Source organism: Malaya genurostris, chromosome 3 (assembly GCF_030247185.1).
Source record: "Malaya genurostris strain Urasoe2022 chromosome 3, Malgen_1.1, whole genome shotgun sequence".
Lineage (NCBI taxonomy): Eukaryota > Metazoa > Arthropoda > Insecta > Diptera > Culicidae > Malaya > Malaya genurostris.
This window is the reverse complement of record NC_080572.1, coordinates 124,536,635-124,561,507: the sequence shown is the minus strand read 5'-3', so window position 1 is coordinate 124,561,507 and position 24,873 is coordinate 124,536,635. Positions and strand designations below refer to the sequence as shown.

The 24,873-nt window shown below is 34.7% G+C and overlaps 1 protein-coding gene across 3 annotated transcripts in view; it reads left to right on the top strand.

The window, feature by feature from the left end:
* The first annotated feature begins 10,527 nt into the window (after positions 1-10,527).
* The window catches only part of LOC131437864 (uncharacterized), a 120,419-nt gene continuing 106,073 nt past the window's right edge, over positions 10,528-24,873 (top strand). For all 3 annotated transcript variants that reach the window (XM_058607496.1, XM_058607495.1, XM_058607494.1), the window contains exons 1-2: positions 10,528-11,111; positions 17,654-18,357. In XM_058607496.1, the coding sequence (XP_058463479.1) occupies positions 18,224-18,357 (134 nt within the window). In that variant the 5' untranslated portion in view covers positions 10,528-11,111; positions 17,654-18,223. The remainder of the gene's footprint in view (positions 11,112-17,653; positions 18,358-24,873) is intronic.

Here is a 24,873-nt window from a genome sequence, read left to right as displayed (position 1 = left end):
TTTATTTGCTATAACCTCTCTGTTTCCCTTATAACAATGCTTTATATATTACGAAGTTCAATGATCTGTAGTAATAATTTTTTGTACCCCCCCGCTTAGTTGCTAGAACTATGCTGTACTCCGAAAGAAGTACCAATTTTTCGTAAAACCCGATCAATTTTCCATCCCTTTTTATTCGGGGCATTAGCTACACTCCCTCTCCCTCAAAATAATCTTATAATCTATTTTGATGTGGAAGTAGTATCTTTATGAGTCAAGAAGTAGCGTTTTTCATCGAATAAATTTTACATTGAACTCCTCTTTTGTAACTGAATTTACTACAGATCTCCTCCATGATTACCCTGTAAAATTGAACCAGATTTTTTGAAATTATTTAAAGAAAATTACGTTGAATTCAAATTGTCAACAGCAATACCTTTTAGCACGACCTTGAAATTCTCTTGTTTTACAAAAAAATGGGAGATGAATATTTATTTTCAAAAATCCCTTATAATCAAAATTCTCCCTTGTTTGTCGATAAATAAGATAAATTTTACAATAAACACCCCTTTTGGACCTTCTCTGAGTTGCAAAAAGTACCTGTACCAAGTTTGGTGATAATTTACTGAAGTGTTATGGAAATTCGTCGATATATACAAACAATTTGACTTCCAGTTTCTTTATTAGCGACACTTGCTATCATTTCACTTGTATAAATATACTTACGGCCATCTTATAGTTGTTAAAAATATCTGTGCCTGTCCGAAAATGTCGACTTCGCCAAATTCGAAACATTTTGCCTTGAATTCCCCCTGTTCGCGAACACTTACTACATCTCCCCCTAAAATATTCTTATAGCAACCTATGAACAGCAATAATAACTTGTGTCAAGTAAGCTGTGGTAGTCTATTGAGTTGTTTTCGGTGCACCCCCCTTGGATGAATCCCTTACTTCATTCACCCCCTCTCCTCCCCCAAGAAGTATCAACTTCGCATTAAACTTCTTTTTTTAGAGACACTCATTATACCCATCCCCCACAAATATGCTTATGTTTATATTTAAGTTTTTCAAAAAGTATGTATTGTCTTCGAATAGTGTCGATTCTCTACAAATTAGATTCTCTACAAATTTCGTCATTGACCACCCACAGTCAGGACACTTGCTACACAGTCTTCCCCTGAAAATATCCTAATGATCATCCCTGAAAAGCAAGAAGTATCTGTGCCAAATTTGATAGCAATCCGTTCAGTAGTTCCGGAGTTATGCCGTTACAAACATTACACCCCCCGTTTTAGAGGCACTTACTACATCCACCCCACACGCACACCCTTATAATCATATCTAAGTAGCGCGAAAAGTATCCATGGTCTTCAAAAAGTATCGATTCTCGTCAACTTAGATATTTTTTTCATAATCCTCCTGTTAAGGACCCTTACTACGCTCCCTCCTCCATAAAAATACCCAACTATCTCTGAAGAGCAAGAAGTATCTGTGATAGCAATCCGTTTAGTAGTTTCAGAGTTATGCCGTTACAAACATTACGTCTATTTTCGTCAAATTATATGATTTTTTCATGAACAATGAAGAACGGAATGTACCCGTTCTGTACGTCAGCAAAGGTTGTGTGTTAGAATGTGAAGTTCACTGTAGTAGAGTGATCGTCAATGTGTGCCACATTCGGTTTCAATTGAATTGAATGAAGTTTTACAGCACTGAGCGAAACATAACTTAAACGGCAACCCGATTAAACAATACCGTACGTGTTCAGTTTGCTCACGGCCAAAGTCCCATCTCAGATCCCATCAATAATCATAATTTTCACGGTATTCTCGTCAAATCGGGTCAGTAGTATGTAGCTATGTTTTTCGTAAAATTCGATCAATTTAACCTTGCACTTCCCATGTTTGGCGCAGTTGCTACACTCCTTTTCCCTTAAAATAACCTTATAATCTCCTTTAATATAAAAGTAGTATCTATATTTGTCAAGAACCCTCGTTTTTCATCGAAAAAATTTTACATTGAACTCCCCTTTTGTTAGTAAACTTTCTACAGATCTCCTCCATGATTACCCTGATTAGTGTAGTACTTGTGCTCTTCAAAATATATCGATTCCCACCTTCGGTGCATGTGCCAAACTTGGTGGCAATTCGTTTAGTTGTTTCGTAGCTATGCTGAGACTTACATACACTCAATAGTGACGCGTAGAAAGAGACTAGGGATCTCCGACCAGAAGCCGGTTTAGTAAAACCTAATAACTTTAATCAAAAGACATTTATCCCGTTCTGTTTGATTGGGTTACTTTCTGAGTTGTGTTTCATGCGACAGTCAAAGTAGTTCGATTGAAAGAACGATTGCTCCCGGGATAAGAAAATGTTGCGTATTCGGGTCCTGTATGTGAAAGTTTTTTGTTGTGAAAATTAGTATTTGCAATGAAATAGCATTCATCAGACTTACAAATATACTAATTAGAGCTGTGCGCCGATCAAAATTGTCAACATCGGCGGCTGAAACGTCTTTTTGACCAGCGGCGGCGGCGAATCGGCGTGACGCTATTTCCTGAAAACATCGGCGGTGGAGGCGGCGCGATTCGGCGTAATCAATTATAAACATATTAAAAATTTTAATATTGATTCACACAGGACAATTTCTCTATCTTATTGTTTTGTCGACCTACAATCAAAGATCCTAATGTTTATGTGATCCATTAAAGCCAACGTAGTGAATAGAGATGGTAAATGGTTTCGAATGCATCGAATTAGAGGAGAAATTGAGATGAATATAAGTGCGATTATTTGGAGATGGTTTACTATTGTTTAAATAAATATTTCATTCATATACAAAGGGTTTTTTTTTATTATGAGCAAGAAATATGAACAGTTTAATAATTTTTTAGTTTGACGTAAAGCCGCCATGACTAAGTTCAGTTTTTGCAATGACTGAGCGGAAATATATATTGGAGAAGCCAAGTGAAAGAAAAACTAACAGAAAAGATGAATTTTTGGAAAAAGATAGGGGTTTGTCACAATTATTTGTCACACACGCATTTCCTGATCTCGACAAACTGATTTGAATGGTATATGGCTTTCAACTTGAAAATTCTGCCATCATCTGGTTTTCATATGTCATATTCGATCGATTATGTTGCCAAAAACGAACCGTGCTAAAATCGGTCCGAGGCTAAATATCATGCTGTACACAGTCTTTTGGGTAGTTAGAAACAAATGTATGTAACAGTATAAAAAATCTTGTTTTATGTTGCTCCCAAGCATTTCTTTGCCAGACAGCGCTCAAAACCTTTTAAATAAAGACAGAAAATAGACTTTGAATCAAATGACATTGGCTTCGGTTGACATCGGTAGTACTGATTTTCAGTATAAGTAGGAGGAAAGTAACTGTACTGTAATTTTCAGTGAATTTTCATGAAAACTGTAAAAAAATTTCCACATTGATAAAATCATTTTTTCGGCTGATGTAATATTATCGGCGGCACGATTAAAATGTGATAACCGGCGCGCTGATCATCTTTTTCTTAAATTGGCGGCGTGTCGAAATTATCGGCGGCGGCGGCGTGGCGCGGCGGCGCACAGCTCTAATACTAATATATCAGATATTACTAATATAATTATCCTCATTCAAGTAGTTTTCTTTGCGTATGGTCCTTCTTGCTTTTGATGCAAAAGCCGTTATTCCTTTATAAATATTCGGAGTGGTCCGTTTTCAGTGATATCCTTTCTATATGATCTTTCTGGAAATGTATCACTCCATATTCTGTAAAATCAAATATTTTAAACGATTTTAAGTTTTGTTACACAAATGTCTGTACAATAGTAGTAAATATGAAGCACACACTAGTAGAAATTGAGCGAAAATCATCTCATAAGAAACTGTGAATCATTCAGCACAACAGAGGATATTCGATGATTATCAATTTTACACAACACTCAGGGTAATTACATTTAATCATAACGTTTCATGCCACGTGCTCGACCTGGTTTCTGTCGGCTTCGGAAGCGTCTTTATCCACCAAGACGCTTCATCAGGCAAAATAGATAGAGAGACGTGAGTGCTACAGTTTTACCGTGGCCTCGAGTAGATGGATGTTCATTGTTTGTAGGCCTCGAGGGAGAAACGATTGCATTTCAGCCAGTCCAGTCAGACCATCGAGAGTAACATAAACTGGGGTTTGAAAATTTCCTCAATTAAGTTGGCTGTATAAACCCATTTGGCGCAGACATTATAGCAGATATTTGCATTTATTTTTCACGTGTTGTATGCCAAATGTACACCCACGACGCTACCTACCCATATCGTTGGGTAAATTCCCACATGAATTGTTTTATTTTTCGCTTTTTATTTGTTTAGCATTTAAATCACATGCTGCGCGAATTGTTATAATACCTACGACCAGAACCAGAGCATAGCCATATGAAAGAATTCGAAAGAAAAATATCGCCCTAAAAGGCATTTATATCTTTCTTCGGATTTGTTCTCAATTATATCAATATCAAAAAATGATACACGTAATTTTGTTCACCGTCGAAGTGACCTTCAAAATGTTAAAAAAAAAGTTATTCATAGAAACAGCTCATTTATTTTAAATTTCAACATGTTCTGATAAAAACCGCTTTCTTCCTCTCGTCTACGTAAACTTGACGTTGAAGTAATTGATATTCTCAGTGAAGAAAATATTACCTTTCATTCATGTGAAACGTACAAGAAATCTTCGATAAAAAGTAACAAAAGGAAAGGAAAAAAATATGTAAAACACCTCACCTTTTCGGCAACGTTGCCACGTTTGCGCTCTGTCCCGGCTCCGACTTATATATATGTACACGTTTTTATGAGGTCTATGTACGGCTGTCTCTACCCGCCCATGTTTGGCTCTGTATCTCTCCGGCCCCCTCGCTGATGAACTCTGCAGCTCCTATCCGTATAACCAAGCCAGTTCGCCCAGCTCTGTGCCTACTTTTGCTTTTTTTCTCTCCTATAGCATGCGGGGAATAACGTTACTGGCGGCGTAATAAAATCAAGCGAAGAACGAAAAACGAATCACTTGCCGGTTAAGGCTTGAGCTGCTTTTTCTTCCTCTTCTTGTATACAATAAATTATATAGCAAAAAAGAAAACCGGGAGAAACAGGAATAAACAATTTGAGTAAAAAATCTTCTATTATGGAATATTCCGTGACTAAATGCAACAATAATAGAACAATCTCTATTTCCAATCAGTTATTCTTTCAAGTCATTGCACATGTACAAAAAATGCGTTTTTCGAATTATCAATTGATACCCTCACTCTTGACATTGAGGGTATCATTCGTTTACTTCAAGCACAAATAACATGAGAAAAGTAGTTTGAATACGACTTGATCAGCTATCAATATGAGCTATTTGATAATTAACATAACAAATTTTCAAACGAATCCCAAAAAGAAGATGAAAGCTTCGGGAGAAAATATTTTACCAAAAATTTAGTCCTAAACGATCGACATAAACATGGAAAGTGATACCAATAGCAGCCCTTACACGTGACAATATTATTGTCAATCCAAAGTATTGTCAATACCGTCAATCCAATTGACTTGGTAACTGGAGTCCGCATTTTTCGAGAAAATCAAGCGTTTGGAGCTTCAAATATTGCAAATGAATATTAAAATATAGAGATAAGAGATTATTGCACATATTTAACAGTTTCTCTCTGGAGAGAAAGTATTGTTGGATTGATGAGCAGTTTTGATTTTTTTGACAATATTTTCGTCAATCCAATGAAGTTCCCATTACACGATCAAAAGTATTGTCAATACTCCTTGTATTGACAATAATATTGTCTCGTGTAAGGGCAGCTAATAAAAATGAGTGTGAAAAAATACACACTTAAAGCCGATTCTCGTATTCGACATAACGAGATACCGAATTAGGTCGAAGGTCGAGCTTTCGTTGCCAACGAAATTTTACTGATTGTTTTGAATTCCAAACATTCTTTTCCGAAATCCGTTCCTTAATATTTTGATATCTCGGTATCTTGTTGCCGAGGTTTAGCATATGAATTTGCAGAACTTATCAGTTAATAACAAATACTCCAAGTTCAGTGGATGCGTTTGTCGAAATTTTGAGTAGTGTGTTAGCCTTTACCGTAATTCGCAAAAAAAAAGTTTTATATATCGAATCGAATCAATCGAGGAAATGTTTGTGACTATCTGTGTATTTAAAACAAATAGGTCAAGATTTTAAGATATGACTCGACTGATTTTGATAAAACTAGTCGTAAATGAAAGGTCTCGGCGTCAGCCAGATGTTTGGATGTTTGTTTTTTGATATCCGATGATTACCTATTTTTTGATATCCGATGATTACCTATACCTGTATTCAACTACATTTTCTGGAGGACCAACCTTTCATATACTTTTATATTCATGTTCCATCAGCTGTGTTATGTTTATCAAAGTTTTCATTCATTCACACTATTCAAAATATTTCTAAAATTTCAAGTGACGACTTATACATTTTGATACGAAAATCGACGGCAATTCTTTCTAACCACAATTTTAAAGCCATAAAATTTTTTAATACTCAAAATTTCTGAAAATTTAATGTCATGTGTCCAGTTTTAATACATCAATAATTATTATACTCATTTCTCAGATAGGATAATAGTTTATCGAATATTTTCAGAAAAAAAATACGTATAACACAAAATGTTATTTATTCAGAATATTTAAGACATATTCAATATTTAGGAAGAATGATCTATACATTTACAACTCAACAAGAAGTATTCTCGCTATACGTAATACTCTATAGATTGCCTAGATTTTGAGCAAATAGTATGTACTGTATTGATTTGGCACTTTTATCTTAACAATGTCATACAATATGCAATACTCAATTCTATACAACTTGTTCGATGTTGGTTGTTGAAACTGTTTGATTTTGGAAACAAGGAATTTATCAATTAGTTAATAAACTGCTTCAAAACATCATTATAGTTAGTTAGTTAGTTTTTGAAAAAAAAAATCTTTCCTCAAAACTACATTTTCAAAATACGTGAAATACTTCCGAAAGAACTAATGACTAATGGCTCATATTACAAATATAGCTTATTACATCGCTCCCATTTCTCCTACTACATAAATATGTATTGCGCAATGGCTGCCCCCATAACGAAAAGCATTTACCCAAACTATCTCGGCAAACTGCTATCCTGATTTTCGCATCGCAACCGTATAGCGCAGCACTTCCGGTTACATTGTCTGCTTATCGAGGAGCATACATCCCTTCGTTCCCTTTTACATTTGCAAAGAACCGGCCAGTGAAAAATAAAAAGAAGGAAGGGAACTGACATCAACTATACGGAACTATAGATTGCAGACATTTGAACCATTATCAACTATTAAAGGATGGATATTATTCCGTTTTTCAACCAGCAGCAAAATTAAGTGAACAACCAATAAATAGCTCGTTGAACAGAAACAGGTGCATTGAACAACGTATCAAATGCGGTATGGTTCTGTTTCTGCAGGCTGTTTTTATGTTGTGAATGTTATTATTATTTTTATTATTATTATTCGTCGATCTCGGGTTCGGCATTGGACTTCCAAGGACATTAGTACATTATATAAGGATTCGTATTGCTTCCTCTTACCATATATCCTTTCACCTTAGGTATTCGTTTTCTCTTTCTAACCTGCATTGGTATATCTAGGAACATTTCTTTTTGCATTATTCCAGAATTTCTATCTCAACAATCCCAGTACGCATGAAATTTCTTCCGTTAGGACTCTTGGAAAGAATGCTACTGTTGTTGAAAAAGTAGAATCGTTTTTGTTATTTTCAATTTGAGAACCAATTAACAATTCAACGTCAACATTTCATAAGGTCACATAAACCAATGAGAGATTCTCTTTTTTACTTTCTGTATTGTTAATATCTTCTTAATTTTCTTGTATACTTACAAAATATTCGTATAGAATGAAAGACAATATTCCCATGTTTCTAACAGTACCAAATATGTAACGAACATTCGTATAATAACGCAGATATAGTCAAAAGAGAAAGTATACAAAGAGAATCTGTCAATTGTTTTTATGACCATTTTGAAATGTTCGACTAACTTTATTTTTTATTTTTTCACCACAAGTCATCGGAACAATATGATTTCTAGAACAGGAATATTCTAATACAAACATTTATTAATATAATTCTATAGGTAATAATATTATTCATCTTGAACATAATATTTTAGACATTTAGGTATGTGTGTTGCAGAACGATTGTAAATTTTGATCGAATAATGCAGGAATAATGAAAGAAGAAATTTAGTTGCTGTAGTAAAGGGTGATTTTTTAAGAGCTTGAGAACTTTTTTAAACAATAAAACGCATAAAATTTGCAAAATCTCATCGGTTCTTTATTTTAAACGTTAGATTGGTACATGGCATTTACTTTTTGAAGATAATTTCATTTAAATGTTGACCGCGGCTGCGTCTTAGGTGGTCCATTCGGAAAATCCGCTTTTTTATCGACAAATTTTGTTCAGCGATGAGGCTCATTTCTGGTTGAATGGCTACGTAAATAAGCAAAATTGCCGCATTTGGAGTGAAGAGCAACCAGAAGCCGTTCAAGAACTGCCCATGCATCCCGAAAAATGCACTGTTTGGTGTGGTTTGTACGCTGGTGGAATCATTGGACCGTATTTTTTCAAAGATGCTGTTGGACGCAACGTTACAGTGAATGGCGATCGCTATCGTTCGATGCTAACAAACTTTTTGTTGCCAAAAATGGAAGAACTGAACTTGGTAGACATGTGGTTTCAACAAGATGGCGCTACATGCCACACAGCTCGCGATTCTATGGCCATTTTGAGGGAAAACTTCGGAGAACAATTCATCTCAAGAAATGGACCGGTAAGTTGGCCACCAAGATCATGCGATTTGACGCCTTTAGACTATTTTTTGTGGGGCTACGTCAAGTCTAAAGTCTACAGAAATAAACCAGTAACTATTCCAGCTTTGGAAGACAACATTTCCGAAGAAATTCGGGCTATTCCGGCCGAAATGCTCGAAAAAGTTGCCCAAAATTGGACTTTCCGAATGGACCACCTAAGACGCAGCCGCGGTCAACATTTAAATGAAATTATCTTCAAAAAGTAAATGTCATGTACCAATCTAACGTTTAAAATAAAGAACCGATGAGATTTTGCAAATTTTATGCGTTTTATTGTTTAAAAAAGTTCTCAAGCTCTTAAAAAATCACCCTTTATAAACTACGTTCAAACGTATTCTGCAATATAACGGAACTCTCCGTTCAGCATTTGAATATGGAGGCAAGAGTGTCTGTACTGGATTTGCTCATTTGTTTGAGCATTAACAATTCACTTTGTGAAAGTAAAACTACTACCCATGTTAGTTTCAAACTTATTTTTTTTATATCGAACTCATCTTTGTCCTGAATTACTCTATATGCTAACTTTGACCAAACGAAATATATTGGGTTGTATTACTGTCGATCAATGATTCGAAATCTTTAGATAGCCCAAATGCTACTTATTCTGAAATGACAGCCACTATCTGATGGGTGGATACATGACAGCCGTTTTTTCATTCTGATGTTTTTCCGACAAGAAAAAACGTCGTCTCTTTGCTCTATTCATAAAAAATAGAATAATACTAGTTTTGAATGGGCTTTGGAAGCGGAGTAAGTGAAGGGGAACTGGTAAAAAATCAAACCACGCAAGAGACGTAGAGTGAATGCGAAGGATCAACGAAGACCGTTAGCCAGACGGAGCAGGCAATACACGGAGCAGACGGAAAATACACAAACACGTGTTTGTGAGATGCAGTTGTGTACGTACGATTTCGCGTTTGTTCAGTGTAGAATAAAATGTCAGCCATTTCGCATTGAAGACGGCTACGCTGCAAAATGTTCAAATGATACTACAGTTACTGGCGACAATCGTGAGAATGAATTTCGTAGAGTTCTTTGAACCAATAATTGAAATTTTAAGTATTTAGTGATTGTTATTGTGTAGAGCTCAATAATCAAATAGTATTTTTTTGTTAATCACTTCGTACTAGACTAAACATCAGTACTGCGTAGCCGTTTTCACTTCTTATGCACACCGTCTAGCGGCGAAATGGAGAACCTATTCACTCATCTTCGCTGGCCTACTCCGGATGCAGAGTTGCCATAAACTTTATAGGTCTGCTTGGCTAATATACCGTGAAAAAATGTCTTATATTAGAAATATCGATGTTTAATTGTTCTAAGCATCCATTTTACGAGACTATGCTATCATAATTTGAAAAATTATGTTGCTTTCAGATGTACTTAATTCATATCTGGATTTGGCACCACTGTTAGTGGTTTTCTCTACTTTTGGTTGGCTGCTTGTTGGTGTATGTTATTACAGTATATCGAATGCGTTGAGCGAAAAACAAAAGAAAACGACGAAAACCTGCGATGAAATGCATATAGAGCAGAAGAGAGAGGAGAAACAAATTTCGAGAGCGAACGACTCAATGAGAACCGAACCGTGTGTGATTTGATGACTGAGAAAAGAAAATGGCCGCCGTCGCTTGTGTGTACATCAGCACTTTGGTAGCGCTCTTGGCATAGACGTTTTGTTTTTTCACGTAATTTTTCACCTTCTAAGCGCGGTTCATCGACACGATCGTGGCGATAGGTTTCGGTTCCGGAGTTCCAGCTGCTATTTTTGACGGACAGATAGTGAAATCGATAAAAGTTAAAACCTGCTGGTCTCCCCGAGAAAAAAATACTCTCGACCGCATCCGGAATAATTCGGTGTTACTGTGGATTTCCATCAGTAGTTGTTTTTCCTTGCTGATTCGGTTCCTCTTCCTTTTGGATGGGTCCGAGGCGCAGAAGAGTGCGCTGCTTATTTCGCCACACCGAGTGAAGTATCAAGCAGAATTTCATATTTTCCAGTGCTTCAGCCTCATGCGTTCGATTTATTTTTCGTTTGATTCGAGAGAATTGAATGTGAGTAGATTGCTTACGAGACGGTAACGGTGGTGTGGAGAAAAACCCAACAACAATAGTAACAACAGCAGTAGTAGCAGCAAGCAGAAGAAGAAAACGGCGAATTTCTGTGCCTACTTTGCTATTGGGAGGATGAAGTGAGTGATGGGTTTGGAAAACTGGGTAGTCAATTGCAACCAAAATATTGTGCAAATTGTGTTTCTAGAATGGCCTGATCGGGTCCCGAAAGTGTTAAGTGATGTCTGACAATGGCAAATATGTTGCAAAATTAAAGGTGCTTATGTGTGAGAAGTGTGGTTTTTCAAACATTTTTGCTACTGTTCGAAATGTGACTAAGGTGCAATGGCATAGGCGACGTGGATTTTTTTCTTCAAGTGGAACCCAGTCATAGGATTAATCCGGGTAAAAACGCTAACTGATTGCCATGTGGTGTAAATCATTTTCTCTGACCAGCTGAAAAATAAGAAAAGTATAAGACAAAAATCAAGGAACATTCCTCCATGTGATATTCTCGATTCTCATGACATATGTAATCTTTATACCATGTGATAGGAACGATATTAGGTTTCAGGCAATTCACAAAACAGAGTTATGTCAGTTTTACTTAAAACACATGTTTTAATTATTCTGTTCTATCTATAACAATATTATGATACTATCAGTCTTATATCAAATGAAAGTTATTAGTATGCAAAAGAAACAAAAATTGTCTGATGAATGTCAATTTTGCAGGTACTTTAATTTGCTATACCAAAATGTTACAATGATGTGAATTATCCAAAATGTTACAATGATGTTGAATTATTTTATCTTTACCAACTTTTCGGTACATCCATTTCATTAGATGGTCCGAAATGCGACCCGTATATTTTATGATTTTATTACGCTTTTTTAAAAACAAGCATATTAAAACGTGCTTGAAAAATTCGATTCCTGTCTCGGTGATTCTGTAAATGTGTTTGTTTAAAAGTATCTAAGCTTACTTGTACCCTGAACTGATTTTCTTTTCGAATGATAGGCAATAATGATGCAATACTGCATACAACGTGCGACAATCCTAAAGGCTTACTAGTTGTAAAATAGTGGGAAAACAATAGTCAGATACTAGAGTATAATGCATGTATGTTGGAGATGCTAGAGTATAACTTTTGAACTTGTATACATATATAAACATCTTTAATCATATCTTTTAAATTTGGTTAAGAAGCAAATATTGAAAAAATGCATCTCCTAAGGAAGTCTGTTTTATAGATAGACCTTTCATGTATTTATTTTTGAAACAGGCAAATTGCAATGATCATTTAATTGTAGTATTTCCTTTTTAATGGGATTTTAGCTAAGAGCCTTTTTCCTCAGTTGTACCGGATTATATGTTATGTCTAAAAATAAAAAGTAGATCTGATACATGGAAATGGAACGTTGTCAATTTTCTTGTGGTATAAACTTGGTTACATGATAAATTATAGACTACAAATTTTCTATAATTTTCTGAATGTTAAGTACCGGAACAGAGTCGTCGAGAATACGTTTTACAGTGGATTCATGATTTGATTTGTATTCAATGATTTTTTTTCTAATCGGATTCCAAATCCATTCAGGCACATCTGCTATGTTCAAAATTAATTTCAAAATAAATCATGCGTGGTTAAAAAAAAATTTTGGAATTAAATATATTTTGGTTAGGAGTCATATAGCTAGTTTGTCGAAACTACAGTTAGAGCTTCGATTTTATAAAAATTCGTTTTGTATGATAGGATTCAACAATTCTAAAACTAGATTATGTAAGTACTCTTGTTACTTTCAACATCACTTACACGCAGAGTAATTTTATAGAATTTGAGGATCATAATATAGAAGATAGAACAGAGAGATAACGGATATATTTGTCCAAGGTTCAAGAGCGCTGTTAATCTTATGATTGACTTTGAGATGAATTGGTGTTTCCGAATTTCTTATTATTTCAGATACAACAAATTGATCATTATTTTGAACGGGTTTATCCATATACCATTCGATCTATTACGAACGCTGTCGCAGTCAAAAAATATTCATGATGAATATTTATAACTATACTATACTAACTATAGAAAGGTACCACCATACTTTACCAACTATAGAAAGGTTCATGGAAACTATTCTAAATGATGGCAAAGCTTGTTAAAACTAATTTTCCTTTTGATTGAAGGCTGCTATCGAATATTTCGTATAAGCGCTGGGGACTCTTTTCGCACTTGACGCCGTGACAAGAAATCGATATTTTCAATGAGGAAAAGACTGACCATAACTACATACATATCGTTATCGAACCATGAAGCACGAAAAGTACGGGAGTTGAACGTTGGTGTTTTCTTCAATTAAATTACATATCCGCATTCGAGTAATATTTGCCTCTAGCCTTCCTGATTTAATGCCGTAAAAGAATTAATACCCTGCCGGGCGGAACCCGAGACAAAACAGTCAAAATATATTACGTTTTATTTACTATCCTGTGCGCCATCGCCCATCACCACCCACACTACCTTGTATGGCATTGGCAGGGCATCGTCAGACACTCACTGGCACTGGCTCTGAGTTTGCTCGGTCGTTTCGTTGCTTTTGGCTCGGTTCCATCTACATTGCACGCAGCATCAGCAGAGCTCTCCGCAGGGAAACCAAAGTATGCCTGGGTGTGTCCTATATAAAACATTTCGAACGACGGAAAATTATTACCATTTCAACGTAATATCCTCGTTGTAATTTCGGAGTTGGAGCTGAAAGCTCTATTTTATTTTATTTTTCTCAATGTTCTCACATTGGAGACTGTGAACATCCTGCTTCAATTACGTAATTGTCGATAATCGCGCAATTTGTTGTATGTTTTGTTGACTACTGCGCAAACTATGTTAAATTCGAAATTGGCAAGAATCGCAATTTCTGTTGACACGATTCTTTGTAATTTCTGTTGACAAGCTTGAATTTATATGAACACTTACGTTTTCCTAAGGAATCAGTTTTGTGTGTCATATAGACTTTCACCATGGGTTAACTCATTAGTCGTGTCATCACATTGTTTTTTAGATTATCACTTCGGCTCTAAGAAACATTATGACAACAAAATTAGTGTGGCATGCGAATTTGAACGAATTATAGAGACGTTATAAACTGGAATACGGAGCTACCCGTTTTGTAGGCCACCGTTGGAGCTGACCAAATTAACTGTTATATTGGTTATTGCGTCTGTTATTTAATGGTCGTATCCTTTTGGTTCCTTTAATTTAATTTGTGAATTTGTGGAGTTTAGAATCGAATACAGATAGGCTGCTTATTCATCAAGCATCTTAACCGGAACATCTTTGAAACTCTCCCGTTAGTTCATGTTCAGATGAACTTCGACAAATACAAGGAACAGATCACTTTAAAGAAGCGATATTAAGATCGATGTTGAATACACAATGAAAAGGTGAACTTAATATGGTACATTCAAGTAAATCGTAATTCAGAGTTCATTTTGTTTATATATTAAATGTATTAGAAGGGATCTTTCTGTTGGTCATATATGGTATTTGATAAAATTATGAATCTTCCTGTGCATAATATTCTTAGTGTCTAAGATAATAGGACAAAATTATGTATGTGGTTTTTGTTTTCGAAATAAGTTAATTCGATCTATTTAGTATAGTAATATTTTTTGAGGCCATAGAATTTGAATTATCATTCAAATTATGACTCAGATTATTGCATTTTGTAGAAAATTTCATCGAAACTAGTTTTGATGAATTTATTAACAATCAATATATTGAATGCTAGTCACGGCAGTACTTCTATGCAAGTATTATGTATTCAGTTTGTTTTTTTTATGGTGTAAGGGGTGAACATTATGCAACAGCTCTATGAATTACGTGTTTAAAAAACTTGAAACCGATTTACCTCAATATTCAACTATTCGTGTTTATGGAATAAACACAAGATGTCGTTCAACTGCAGCATAAAAGCAAAAGAGAAATGACTCTTCAAATTCTGTGATGTTAATTTCGATGGTTTTGTTAACATGCGGATGCTAATCAATGGTCTCAGTTCTAGTAGAAGTATATGAGTGGCAGTAAATGAAATTTTATCGTTCTCCTGCTAATCGTATTACTTACGCAAAGTCGTGCTATGCATGTGTTAAAATATCATAAGGCAATTTGAAGAAACCGTATTCCGGTGATGATTTCGGAAAGTTTTCGATATTTGTATTTCGATTACCCGTATGCTTTAACGTATCTCAATCCTACAGTCGAATGATAAGGATTATTACACAAAATATAGAGGCTATCAGGTATATTGGAAAATATTGAATACGGTTGGAAATGTTTATTATCCAACGAAACGAAATATCAAAGATAACATGTTCGAATATTGCATAGAAGTAGAATCCGCACTAAGTGATGACTTTTTGGGTATTAAAGCAGGGACGATTTTAGAAAAAAAATTTAAACCCGATCGAAGATTCTTGATTTATTATAGACGTGTGACGATAATGTGTAAGATGTATCATTTGGATAAATGTAATCTGTTTATACAAAAAAATGAGAAGGTTTTATGACTGTTGGAGAAGGAGATATAAAATCTCAGCTCCACTGGACTTTTATCTTGCTACTAAATAAATAAATGTATACTTTCTAACCCTTAGTGAGAGGTTGGTATGCTGCTTAAAAAGCGTTAGACTTACCCCTCATGCTATGCAAGAACCTGGGTGATATATCTCGCTTACTATAATAATTATTATCAACATCTTAGCCAGCTAGATTTCGTTTATCGGTTAGAGATTTTAACTAGGCATTATTCGTCCTAAAATTGTTTTCCATAATTTAACGCTTTGATTCGGATGTACCCCAGCATGTTTAAAGCCAGATGTGCTATTTTGCTGAAACGATTTCTAAGGTGTTGATCTAAAAATATGGGTTAAACATGTTAATCCGTATTTTATAATTTCTTATTTCTTATAAATAACACACTTGAGCACATTCGTTCCCATTCTTAGGCAGCGCTCTGTGGCACAATATCTACAACAAAGTTTATCATTCTGGTTTTGGCAGAAACAAAACCGTTTGTGTTAAACGAGACACCCTTGATTCTTGTTGTTCCACATGATTTTGTCGCTCGCGCTTCTGACATATGCTTTGAAGTCCCAAACGATGTTCGGTCAATCAATAACACCCACCACCGATACTTGCCTGGAAAATCGATCAGACGCTCAACCGTATTTATAATAGATATATTTGAAAACAGGTTCTACTGATAAGTAATCTTCAAATATGCCAATCCAAAACGTACAGTACACGTGGTTCGAGGAATTATCGTCTGCGTGTGCTGGCTAAAAAGTATTTTCGGCATGTCGAACATACGTGGTTAATTGATGCTCGAGAAACCTAAAATATAAAGAAAAAATATGCCACCGTCATCACCGCCGTCATCAACTTTACCGTCTTATAACCATTCGAACAAAATGGCCGACCTACAAATTTTTCCGATAGCACCTTGCCTCGCTCGCTTCGTTCGAGTCTGGTGTGCAAATGTGTGAATCTTTTGGCGAATGTTGTTCGTCTGATGCTTACAAACATGTCGAGAGCTCACACAACATGCATGCTTAGTATGCTTATGTGGAGGTTGTTTTCAGCAGTTGTTTTTTCGCATAACTCATTTCCTACCATGCCCTTCCAGTGTAGGTTGCGTGAAAAATCTCCCCAAGAAGATCTTCGGAGCCCTTCGAACATTAGTAAGGAGACAGAAGCAAATAAAAGCAACAACTGATGAAAATGAAATGATTTTTGCTGTTATTCCGACATGCTGCGTTGAAGACGAAATAACGGAGCTCTGTCCGGGCTCATGAGGCTATGTCGGAATGCTTAAAGCAAAATGAAATGACTGGAAGGCTCTATCGTTAGTATTATGGTGGGGAATTTTCGTTGGGCAGCTGTGCAAAACGGATTAAGGAATTTATTCCAACCCTGAAAAGTGTTTGTTCATTTTTTTCATTAGTCATTTGCTGTAGCTTTGCCTAGTATAGGCACCCACTGTGCGTTATCCTTTCCAATCTTAGTTCATTCCATTTGTACTTTTCACTTACAGGCTCTCGTACTTTCTTGCTTCCCTCTTTACACTAGGCATTCCAGTTCTCGTAGAAAAAGCACTTCTTGACGTTTCGTAAATCGTGTATGTGTGTGTGTGTGTGTGTTTTCAGATCCAAAGAGAGAAGGCGCAATTGAGTTTCGTTACTGGATTTGATCGGTGTTGCGACGGCAATGAAACGCACCACAGCAGACGAATAGTGATAAAGAAGAGTGTTTATGAAGAGAAGAAGGCAAAGAATTCAGTGGAATAAAATACAAATGGGGTAAAACATGTTCATATTCATAGCAAGGGAAGGTGCATGGCCGGTCAGTCAGTCCCGTCATGGATGACCCCGAATTGAGTGGAAAAAAATTGTAAAAGGAAGAAAAACAACAAGAACATTTTGTAATTATGTCTCGTGTATTCGTGAGTATGGAATTCTTACTAACTGGCCTGTGGAATCGGGGATACGGGAACACCTCGGATCTGTTTTGCTGAGTCACGAAAATCACACTTCTTGCACCAACTGAACCCTATCACATTTCGGGACCTGTGCGCTTATGTTTAAAATACGGTGTTAATTGTGGACTCCTTTTCTTGCTTACAGGTGCAGAAGCTGATTCCGGGCGGATTTCTTCCTTTTAGTTTACTTTCGCAGTTCTTGAAACAATCGCACGTTTCATCCGTGGAATGATGAGCTCTGCATATTCGGCCGACAAAGTGATAGTGTCATGATTGTGCAAGTAAATTTCTGTAAATAGCTGTGCATAGTAGGCGATAAGGAAAAAGTTGGAGAAGAGAAAAAATAGTGATTATTTCTAAACCTAGTAGCTTTGACTGACGCATGAAATAATTCGTTTGAGTTATCTGTTGTTGTAAATACACGAAAAATCAGTCAGTCTTGATGAAGAAAAGAAAAAAAATAGTGTGTTCTGGTGATGAGAAGTGAAATTTTCTGCAATGTGAAATTAAAGCTCAACAGCGAAAAGTATAGTGAAAAATAGCAGAAGAAAGTGAAAATGTTGTGAATATTCGCTTGCCAGTGTGGTTTTTAAATTTGGCAGCGAAGCTAGTAAGCAAGCATTAATTGTGAAGTGGTTCTGAAGGAAAGCAAATCATTTCTACCAACCAACTGTGTGTGAACAACTACGGAAAAATATGCTGACTTCGGAATGAGATGGAAGCGGCTATACGTTCAGTGCAGCAGGTTGGGCCACCAGGCCAGAGGGCCGACACTGGCCCATCGCCGCAGCCTCCTCCAACGATGTCATTTCAACAGCGTGTGCCACCAGGTGCTGCGCAAATTCATAGGTAAGCAAACTTCAAATACAACGTATCCATTACTACAAGAAATGTGTATAGAAATTTATTTTTTGACCTGTGCTAATTTCTGGATTATGTATGAAAGAAGACATTTGACAAATGTCCACGATATAAGTCAACTTTTCGAAGGCCTTTTCCATTGAACCGCTTCTAAATACCACATGATTTCGATTGAAAGCTCAGTATTTTGTCTCGAAAGATCTGTTTCAGTTATTCGATATTCTCGGCTGCATCATGAAAACTGATCATTGTCAAAACTAGAAAAATTCGAGTGGCAATTGAAAACGGTTCAAGTCGCGAATAGGAATAAAAACCTGTTTTAATCCACCTATTGGTGTAATGATGCCTTTCTCATATATAATACTATGGTATTCTTCTAAAAATGTTTCCCTTCGATTTTTGAAAGAAACCAAGGGATTGTTTGTGCATTAACTAGTATTACATAGAGAATGAAACAGTTCTCTGATCGGTTAGGCCATCCATTAGAAAACGAAGTGGGTTCAGTTAAGTGGGAAAGAAAACAACGCGTTTTGTAGGTTACGTCACTTATATTTACCACTGAAAAACCCAGACGCCTCAAAAGACCCTGGGCCTGATGAAATACCACCTATATTCTCAAAAATATCTAGCAGAAGAACTTTCACAACAATTTTTTTTTCAATTTATCACTAAAATATGTCAAAATCTGATATCCGAAATTACCGTGAAATTGCCATTCCTATTTCTTTGTTTTGAAAAAATTGTGATCGAAAAATAATATTAATATCGGTTTATTTATAACCGGCTTTAACCAAGTTACGGTCTTTCACCGGTGTAAACAAAAAGTTTTCCAACTGAAAAATGTAATAAACAAACAGCAAGGATTTTTTAAAAGTCGCTCAACCACAACAAATCTTCTGGAATTTATCAATTGCATTTGAATGCCATGGATTCTAGCAACCACGTAGAAACTCTATACACCGACTTTAGTAAAGCTTTCGATAGTATCGACATACCATTTCTATTATACAAACTGCAGAAATTTAACACAGAACAGAATCTACTACAATGGTTCGAATCATACTCAATGAAACTTGTACAAGTTCGCTTACACAACATTCTGTCTGAACAAATCAATGTAACATCTGACGTACCTCAGAGATCTCATATAGGACCTTTTCTTTTCAATCTATTCTACATTTGGTGCATCAAAGGTATACTGAAGATTGATGTAAAAAAATATAACACAATAACATTCAGTAGGCAACATGAAACTCTATCTATACATGCATCTAGGAAATCAACTTGTAGAAAAATATAAAATTGTACGAGATATAGATGTAGTAGTATTTTTGTGGAATACTACAATACCATAATCAATGAAGCAAATAGTATACTGGGCTTTATTAAACGCTTCAGTCATAACTTCCAGGACCCATATACAATTAAATTTGTCTACAGTGTATATGTCAAAATTATTATGAGATATGCAATCTAGTATAAAATCCATACAATATTATTCACGAAAAACGCATTGAATCGATCCAGAAAGAATTTTTTCTATATGCACTACGTAAATAATACTGGACAGCATTTCCGCTACCATCGTATGAAGCACGTTGCCTGTTGATTAATATACAAACACTTAAAGAACGTTATAATCATGCAACGCTTTATTTTATTAACGACATTTTTTTTCAACGCGTACAACAATCACCTTCACAATTAATACAATAAATGTTTATATACCTGGCCGTCAATTACGAACTCGGATTTTTTTTTTAGAAAGACACAATGGAACAAATTATGCAAAGTCACAATAATCAATTTTATATTCATCTTGCCCTTACTATGTAAATAAATCAAATTAAAACCCAACTTTATCGTAGAAATAATCCGTGGTATAAATAAACAATGTAAATTATGTGAATGTTGTATACATCGAAAAAGACTGCTTTCCTAAGATTTTAAGTAGAATCCAAACTACATCATATGAAGAAATCGACGTTTTCATAAAACATAGAATTGAAATCATCTATGTCTTTTGGTTTGTTATTTTGAAAATATATACGTGTTTTTTTGCAACACGACATGTCTATAAGTAAATTTAATGTTTTATTTTTACATGCTTATAATTGGAAATTGAAGTGAATTATGAGTTGGTTTTATGAGTATCTATCGAGACGTAAATTTACTTGATTTTCTTTTTGTTTTAAAGAATACTCCGCTATCTTTAGGCGGAAATTCAATAGAGAAATACCAGAGTTTTTAACAATGACTGTTTCCTATGATTTTATTTTAACAATGACATTTTCCTATGATCTAAGACTTCCAGTTCCGGAGTAGGGTAAAGTGTGTTCAATATTGTACACCGTCACTTAAACCGGTGAAACAAAAAACGTAAAAAAAATTTCTAAGCTAGTCTCAAAACTACACATATCGATAACACCATTATCAGTAGGCAACTAAGCAAATCGATTCCGACTATCCTGGTTCTCGGTTCCGGAAGCACCGGAAATAGTGGTCATATATTCCAAAACGGATCTCACTCACTTTTCTCAGCGATGGTTTGACCGATTTCAACAAACTTAGATTCAAATGAAAGGTCTCACGGTCCTATATGGATTTCTTGAATTTCACATGGATCCGACTTCCGGTTCCGGAGTTATAGGGTAAAGTGTGTACAATATTGTATTGTGTGTACAATATTGTATTGAGCTATTGATCAGACTCGAAAATCAAATCGTTGTTACTTTCGTTTCGGAATATATAATGGTATAAGTTACGTAACCGACAAAATGATTTATTTTTTCATAGTTAATTTTTCTCAGACATGGCTTTTAAGGCCATCGTCCAAGTACCATGCGCGCGGGTGGTTTTAGGAAATTTTCGATGGAAATTTTGAAAAATTTGCCAAAACCAAAAACATAGAGACCTTTGAAATACATTTATCTATCTACAGGGTGAAAATGGCTGGAAAATTTGGAGGTTTCTCCGAGTCTAATCAAAAATAGCTCTGAAAAATGAGTGTTTTTGTGATCTTTCAAAATTATCTGCAAAAATACAGCGATGACATAAACTTTTTTTTTCAAATAAACTTTATTATGGATACACAAATTACATTCGGACACATTTTTGGAAAACCTTTTCACGCTTTTCATAGAAAATCCACGAATTTCAAAAATTTCCACGAAATCGCTTATATGAAATTCGTTGATTTCCCAAGAAAAGCGTGAAAAGGTTTTCCAAAAATGTTTTCGAATGTGATCCTTGTTCCCAGCATGAGGTTTTTTTTGAAAAAAAAATTTCATTAAATCGAATTATTTTTTCAAATAATTGTGAAAAATTACAAAAAAAGCTCATTTTTTCAGCGCTATTTTTGATAAGACTCGTAACATCCTCCGAATTTTCCTGTCATTTTCACCCTGTAGATAGATAAAAGTATTTCAAAGGTCTGTATGTTTTTGGTTTTGTCAAATTTTTCGAAATTTCCATCGAAAATTTCCTAAAACCACCCGCGCGCATGGTACTTGGACGATGGCCTTAAACTGTTGAGACGATTTTAACAAATCTACTATTGAATTGTCAAACAAATTCGAAGATCAAATAGATGTCACTTCCGGTTCAGAAGATATAATGGCATAAGTCACGTAACCGACATATCCCAGTTTTCTTAATACACCAAAATGACTCGATAAATCGATTTCGAAAGACTCAGACTCTTTTTAAAGCTACTATTAGGTTATTTGATAAGCTCACAATACTAATAGCCGAGGATAGAGTCTTACAAATGTTCTGATGAGACTGTTTAAATAGCAAGAGAAAGGCATTATCACACCACTATGTGAATTCAGAGTCATGTAAAAGCCACAAATTTAACAACACAATGTCGAGAGCCATTACATTCAAATGTGCAAGCTTCTGACAGACATAACCATTGTGTATGCGAAACTGTGTTCGTTATACCAATCAGTTTTTAATTTTTCAATAGATATATAATTAAAAACAAAGCGCAATTGCTATATAATTGAAAACAAAGCGATATTATTACACCTACGATTTATGTTACACTGGTCGCTGAAACATTTTTACTTCATTCAAGAATGTATTATCGATTGTGACATTCCTGAAAATAATAATGCTTAAATTTCCGAAATGACGTCAGCTTTATCTGAATCCAAATTTGACGGTTCGATCGGCTCTCTAAGAGATCTCTAATCGGAAAGGATTCTGATTAAATATTTGCATCACTAAGAATTCATATTTGAAGTGGCGTGTCTACCGCGAGAAAAAATATGACGATATAAAACGGTATGTTTCTTGATTCATATTTTTTCTACAGATTTGAAAAAAAATATTTTATGAAATATCCAAAACAGTTCTTTAGGACAAATTTATTGTTCGGAAAAGAAAGATGAGTGTTTTCTGCTGAAATGCATCAGCTCCACTGAATATCAATATCAATCTATATGTGCTTGAACATTCATCAGTGTTACCGTTCAGGTTTTATATGTGTTGCACGGTAGTAAAACTATACGCACGAGTATTATCCGGTGCACACGAATATAAAAACTACGGACCAAAATTTATATTGAAGAGTTCGATGTAAATATAAAACAAATTTTGAATAATAGTGTAAGACGTATGTTTGAACAAGTAATTCAAGCATTCTAAGATGCAATCTGTGAAGAGAGATGGACCGTTGAAATACGGAAACCGCAATAGACATAATTTTCCATCCTTTATGCATTATTAACTTTAACATGAATTAAATACATTTATTTGTCCATTGTAAAGTACATTACTAAGTTAATTTTTCCCATGTAGGATTCTTAAAATGAATACATTTTCCATCTCCAGTAACACTTTGATGCAAAACTGATTTTCTTTTGTGTCAAAATTTCACAAGTTTTCCTTCGTTTTTCATTATTAAATTCTTTCATTAAATTCATGTGGCATCCATTTTTTACTCTTTTTAATTTGTTGTGCAACATTCGCCATTCACTTTCGACAAGAAGTATCATCTTCACATCAAAATCATTACTCACATCAAAATCATTGTCTCTCAACCGTTTAAGTTATCTTTTGCTTATTGCTTCTGATAAATCAATGCCTCAACAAGTATTCGATGCGACTGCAGCACCTTTTTTTAAATAAAAAAATAATGCTCTTTTAAAATCATCATTTTTTGGTACAAAATTTGAATTTTTCAACATGATGAATAAATATGATATTGTTGGACAAGTCAGGTCACTATATGAAAAATTTTTGGCAGAACATACTAACTAAAAAAATTAAGACTCGTTCACACCAAATGTCCATTATCGACATATTTGTATCTTAACGCTCTCTCTAACCTGGTATATCTGCGTTAGAGAAGGATTGCGATTCAAAAGATAGCAAATTTCGTTTACTCCTAATAATTATCAGCCTTCTTTTGCAGACCAAAAATTTCAGTTCAGGGCAAATGTGTTAGTTTGAGATTCATCCCAACCTCATCAAGTAAATTTGAATTGGCATATGTATGTAGGTATGTATGTATGTATGTGTGAAGCCACCATCAGTTCAAGGCATTACCAGTGTATGCGGATAGAGTTACAGTAGATCCGAGTTTGATTATCAGATAGCTTTCATATAACTGCTGTTAAGAAGGCCAAAATGGGTATTAAGAACCCGGCGCCTTCCAGCAAGAATATCCAGCCATATAATAAAGAATTTCGCTATACCAGCTTAAACCCGCCTGATGGTTTGTTTGTTAGAAGGGTGCGTCGTACTCATTTCAGACCTTCAGGGAGAAACACAAAGCTTCCCCCCGTGACTCAGGTTGGCAATCCACTCCATCATTCAGTCATTCACTTGTAAGATACCCTGATGCATTCCCTGCCCCTCTCCGTGTCGATATAATTGAGCATAATATAATATAATATAATATAAATTAATATAATAAATATAATATAATTCAATACAATATAATATAATATAATATAATATAATATAATATAATATAATATAATATAATATAATATAATATAATATCATACAATACAATGTAACATAATTTAATATAATACAATATAACATAATAAAATATAATATAACTACAGAGAACAGACCAAGCTAGTACAACCTTTTGAAAAAGCTGTGTAAAGCATACATGTGAAAATTCGTTGAAAATCACCGTTGCACGTGACTTTACACGCATGAATGTCTGTTGGATCTATGTTCTATGTGTTTTATGTGATATAACATAATATAAAATAATATAATATAATATAATAAAATATAATATAATATAATATAATATAATATAATATAATATAATATAATATAATATAATATAATATAATATAATATAATATAATATAATATAATATAATATAATATAATATAATATAATATAATATAATATAATATAATATAATATAATATAATATAATATAATATAATACAACATAATATAATTTAATATAGCACAATATAATATAACATTACCCAATATAATATAATATAACATAACAACATATA